At 42.9% G+C, this 6000-nt stretch overlaps 1 gene segment (V, D, J or C); it reads right to left on the minus strand.

The window, feature by feature from the left end:
• Positions 1-4199: 4199 nt before the first annotated feature.
• Positions 4200-5291, minus strand: LOC122459739. The segment is given in 2 exon segments: positions 4200-4975; positions 5195-5291. Coding segments are annotated over 2 exon segments (459 nt in total).
• Positions 5292-6000: the final 709 nt, after the last annotated feature.

The following is a 6000-nucleotide window of genomic DNA, read 5'->3' on the forward strand; positions in this document are numbered from 1 at the left end:
TACACTATACAGATTTCACAAGGTAGAACAGCATTTCTCAAATTGGGGATCCTAACCCAAAATTGAGTTGCAGGGGGATCGCAAGGTTATTTTAGGGGGGTTGTGGTATTGCCTCCCTTACTTCTTCACTGCCTTCAGAGCTGCGTGGTCAGAGAGCTGCGGCTGTTGGCTGGGTGCCCAGCTACGAAGGCAGCGCCCCGCCAGAAGTAAGGGTGGCAATATCAGCTGTTCAGCTCTGAAGGCAGTGCCGCCAGCAGCAGCAGTGCAGAATTAAGGGTGGCACTATTGTACCATGCCAGCCTTACTTCTATGCTGCTGCTGATGGCGGCTCTGCCTTCAGAGCTGGGCTCCCGGCCAGCAGCTGCTGCTCTCCAGGTGCCCAGGTCGGAAGGCACCGCTGCTGCCAGCAGCAGCACAGAAGTAAGGGTCGCAATACCGCAACCCCCTCTACAATAACCTGGTGACCACCCCACAATTCCTTTTTGGGTCAGGACCCCTACAATTACAACACCATGAAATTTCAGATTTAAATAACTGAAATCATTAAATTTATTATTTTTAAAGTCCTGTGACTGAGACGTTGACCACAATAGATCGTGAATTTGGTAAGGCCCTACACAAAGTGTACAGATAGCATATGGTCCCTTATTAAGGAATGATGGGTTTGTTACTAAGACACCGGTGTTTAAGAGATCTGGGTTCAGTTCCTTGCTCTGCCATAGCTCCCTGGGTGACACAGGACAAGTCACTTAATCTCTCTGAATCTCAGTTCCCCAGGGCACCCAGTGTATAATTTCATGCCTTGAGTCAAGACCATCCTCAGAAGCTCCCTGGCACTCTTGGATGAGGTCCTCCAGCAGTGCACCTTCATTGCACAGTATACTTGAGGAAACAGTGCCATGGGGAACCTTTTGAGCACAGCTGCTAATGCTGGTATGCAGCCATGAGATCTTTCAAGACCACACATGGTGGGACTCAGGCACTGGTCTCTCCCTGCCTCTTTCACACAGCACAAGTCTCACTAACAGCCTCGCCAAGAAATCAGTTACAAATCAAGGGCCAAATATACCAGGACATTTTGGCTGTTCTGGTGATGCAAACTGGCTGGTTGCTGTGCCTGGTTTGATGTACAAGTAACTCTGCCCTCTGAAATCAAAACTGCAGATCTTTCTAGATAATCTGCTATTGTTCAGAAGTTCTGGGCTTGATGCAGAATGTGTTAGGTAGGTTCTATAACCAGTATTATTTAGGAAATCAGAGTAAATCATCCTGATGGTCCCTTCTGGCCTTAAAAGTGTATGAATTTAAATAACATAAAATGAAGACCTAAGGTAGATATTACCTATCTGCATATCATTAGTAATGTTGTATAGTGTCATTCTCTTTGGGTTTGTGTTAGTGCTTGTGTATGACATTTTGAGAGAGAGAGTGTGTGTGTATGTTAAGGTTGTTTGGGTGCTTTAACAGTACTTTTTACATTAAAGTGTTTATGGTTTTTTTTTTTAAAGTGTAAGTGTCATTCATTCTGAATTTCCTTAGTTTTACAGTACTTTGTTTTGGGATAACAACATCCTTGTAATGGATGTAATCCTCTACAACATCCTTGTAATGTTGTTACTCTTGATTACTGAGAAAAATTGACAACCCTAACTCTATCTTAATGTAGAATTTTGCTTGGGGTATTTCCTTATGTTTGTTTTTATAAATATAAAAAGAATAGGATGGTGCTAAGGTGGAGAGTCTATATTAGTAATTTAGGATAAAATCCATTGCCGGGATTGTCATTAGCCAAACACCAAGCATCATAAACCCAGCAAATTCACAGAGAAGGTTAGACTTTTTTAAATGGTGGAACTAACTAGAAATGCCAATGTGAGATTTCACCAGTGACCCTCAGTTCTCGCTATAACAAATTTCCCTGCATAGTTAACCTCTTGGGTTGGCAATACAGTGCTAGAGTTTTCAGTTATGTAAGTGGATGGGAGAAGTTTTCCATCTAGATGTCTTTTGGCAGAACATCTGAAAATGTGACCATTGTGTGCACGAGCGTCTACTACACTGCACGCTTCAAAGAGCAGGGAAATGTCTGTACTGATCTGTATAACTGTGAGAGGGAAGTTATCGTACTGCTGATGGTAATCATCTCCAGCATCATCATCTTCAACCCTGCTGATTGTAAATGTGTAATCGCTGCCTGATCCACTGAACCCATCTGGGACTCCTGTGGGATGGTTCCTGTTGTAATGGATAAGAAGCTTGGGAGCCTGTCCAGGTTTCTGTTGGTACAAGCGATGTAGTTGCTAATGCTTGTGCTGGCTTTGCATCTGATAGTGATTCAGTGTCTGTGGGACAGACAGAGATATTCTGGAGTCATCAAAACCTGCCCATTGGAACCTGGAGAGAGAAAATAAAAATTGGCAGGGCTGGGGTTGGGTAAATGGGACACTGACATGAATGTTATCCAAAGCTCTACATTGAACCACTTGTAAACTGAAAAATAGAATGAATTAGAAAATACTCCAGGAACTAGTATTTGAGTAAACAAACCATTGCTATTTTTGGTGTTTTGTCTCATTGCTTATTAACTCTTGGAACACTTGTCTATTTCTTACGCTGAAACCAGAAAAGCAGCAGCCAGAGTCTTTGAGATCATCTTGCATGTGTGTGGTTGGAAATGCTTGTCAGTGAAACATTTAGTGGAAATGGAACCATTTATGTGTTCAGCAGCTCAGTGAAGGACTATCAGCCATGTATGAATAGGAAAAAGAGCCTAGTTATGTAAATGACCAGAGGTTAATGCCAGGGAGGAACTTTGAACTATCTGTTCTGATGGTTTCAGTCTGTCATTGGATGTAATAACTCGGATATATTTGCATGGTTCAGATGGTAAAGTGGCCAGAGTTAGCTTTACAAGCACATGAGGTAACAACGGCTGTTTGATTAATGATGAATAATGAAGCAAGCAGCACATTGTAACACAAGTAAGAAGAGCTAAAATCATTCAGTCATTTGCTTCTCTGCAGCTGCACCAGTGGCTGTAGGCATTTTGCACCTCTAGAATGATGGCTGTTCTTGAAGGCTTGCAGGGTGCATGCAGATGGGATGAAAATGAGGTCTGGGAAGAGGAGACCTACAGTCAGAGCATGCTCAGATTTTGGGTGCAGGTGCAGCACAGAAAAGTTGAAAAGTGGCCTTGGTGTGCCAGGCTTCAGTGCTGTCTGTTGTGTTTTTACCCATACTCCCACCCCTTCCTCCATGACCTGGTAGGTGCCCAAGCTTGAGAGTTCTGTGAGTGAAGCAGGGGAATCTCCAGACCTCTCTCCCTCCAGCTCTGTTTACCCCCTGACCCCCAGCTTCTGCCTCTTGGGTGGGTGTGGCCAGCCCAACAACCCCCAGGAAGCTGACTGAACACCTCCTCCATCAGCTCCTGCTGGCTTGTGCTCGCCAGACCCAGTCTGAGTGTGGGCACATCCCAGGCCATTCTGAAAAAGCTGGTGAGCACCCCTCTGTGTGGCCACCCCAACCGCCCTTCCCATTGGAGCACACCCCTCCTTTGTTTCTTCAACACCCGGCCTCTGCCCAGCCCCAACTCTATTGAAAATCCTATGTGTGCCTATTAGCTGCTTGTGTCTCAGGCTTCAGCTGCATTTGGGGATTTGCTCCCTCACAGGTCTTGGAAAATCTGGACCACGAAGTCTTACCCTACTCAGCAAACAGTAGACAGCCACTTACAAATCCCTAGATTAGTATAATTTTCCTAGATTATTAATGATGGAGACCTTCCCAATGGGATTTTGGTGAGGATCTATTCCAATGAAAGGAGACACCCAGGCCATTGTAGGAATGTATTTACAATAGGAGAGCAGGTTGAATTTTTTTCCGATGGAACAGCTTTCCTTCAGAAAATGTTGGTTTGACAAAATCTAAATAGTCTCTGGGAATGCATCAATTATGTTGAAATGTTTAGGGGAAAATGAACAAAATGATTCATTTTAATAAGATCAAAAATTTCCTTTGAATGTGGTTTAAGTGTTTTGATTTTGTAATTGTTTTGACATATTATATTTTATATTTATAACATAAAGGTCAAATAGATGAAGTTTAAATAAATATTTTGACCTTTTCAAAATGACACGTTGCTTTGATTTTTCCCAAAATGAAATTTTGGAATTTTCGTATTAAAGGAAATTTAAAAATTTCAAGTTTTCATGCTGATTCAGAACAAGCCTCTCTTTTTACCCCTCACACCTCCAACTTGGAATTTCTCACAATATGAGAATTCCTGTTTCTGATCAGCTCTCTATAATAGAACTAAGTCAGTTCGCTATATGACGGAACATTCTATACTGAAAGATAGAAGGTGTAACAGCTGTTCGGAATAATTTGTACTGAAACCCAAATAAGAGTGTTTGATGCACTGGCATTCAAGATTAGGAATAAAGCAGAGAAAACTGTAGTGAACCTCTGGTCTCTATGTACATTCTAGTATCTATGTGATTATTCAAACGCTTTTGGTCTTTCAGTGTTCTCCTTTTAATGTATGTTCACAGATGGAAAATGTTACTCTCTTCAGTCGCATGTGACAGAACATGTGAAAACTAGACAGTTGTGTCTGCAGGAAGCTGTAACTGCAACGCGTGCTGCAGAGAAGTTTTTGTATTGGTCTGTATCACTGTGTGAGGTATGCCATAGCCTTGCTGACAATAATAATCTCCAGCATCTTCAGCTTCTACGCTGCTGATTGTGAATGTGAAATCAGTGCCAGATCCACTGCCGCTGAACCGGGCTGGGACCCCAGACTGCAGGGTGCTAGCGCTGTAGATGAGAAGTTTGGGAGCTTGTCCAGGTTTCTGTTGGTACCAGTTTATGTACTTGCCAATGCTGGTACTGGCTTTGCAGTTGATAGAGACTCTCCCTCCCACTGGCACTGCCAGAGATTCTGGAGACTGAGTCATCACAGTTTGCCCAGAGGAGTCTGGATGAAGAGAGAGGGTGGGAAGGGAATGAACAATGATACAATGCTGGATATGACACGTGTTCAGACGCTGAAACACAATTTAAATTCGCTAGTATGAATTTATACTAAATTACAGCACACAGAATATTAATTAAATACATCTGAATGGCAACTTTTCTTGTATTCTGTCTCACGAATAATTACATTTTCAAATATTTTATGTTTTAAGTTTCTTACCCTGAATCCAGAGAACCAGCAGCCAGAGAAGGGGCGTGTGTGAGATCATCTTGCCAGACTGTGGTTGGAAAGGTTTGTTCATAAACCTGCAGTGGAAAATGAAACACTTATATGTGCTTGGCAGCTCAATGAGGAAACCTCCTCCCTATGCAAAATGCATGCAAATTTACTGCTCTTTAGTTTCAATAGCGTTATGAAATATTCATATTTGGTTTATTTCCTTCTACTCTTCTATATTATAATGATGTTGTGTATTTCCTAGTTACAGATGATATATATACAGATGTCTTTGCAGATCTTACGTATATTTGAGCAGATCTGGCATATCTCTCCTAAATATTCACTCTGGATGTGCCACCAGTGTCTGGGCATGAGCCTTCATTTCAACCCTATTCATCAGAACACACTCTGGATGTCACTGATTTCATACCCTAGGAAGGCACCTTGTCCTTCTCAGACAAAGCAGTAATTCCCAAATGGCTGGCCTCCTCCTCCTCCCAGAGTATTCCCCACAAATCACCCCCAAGATTTGTCTACTCACCTGAGAGCTCTAGCAATAGACGTGCTAAAGACCTTTAGGCCTAATTTACAGATGTACTAATGAACAGACGCTTTAGGTGCTGGGCACCTACATAGGAACAGCCATACGGGGTCAGACCAATGGTCCATTCAGCCCAGTATCTTGTCCTCTGACAGTGGCCAGTGCCAGACGCTTCAGCGGTCAGGAACAGAACAGAGCAATTACCAAGTGATCCCTGTCATCCAGTCCCAGCATCTGGCAGACAGAGTTTAGGGACAGCCAGAAC

Source organism: Dermochelys coriacea, chromosome 4 (assembly GCF_009764565.3).
Source record: "Dermochelys coriacea isolate rDerCor1 chromosome 4, rDerCor1.pri.v4, whole genome shotgun sequence".
Lineage (NCBI taxonomy): Eukaryota > Metazoa > Chordata > Testudines > Dermochelyidae > Dermochelys > Dermochelys coriacea.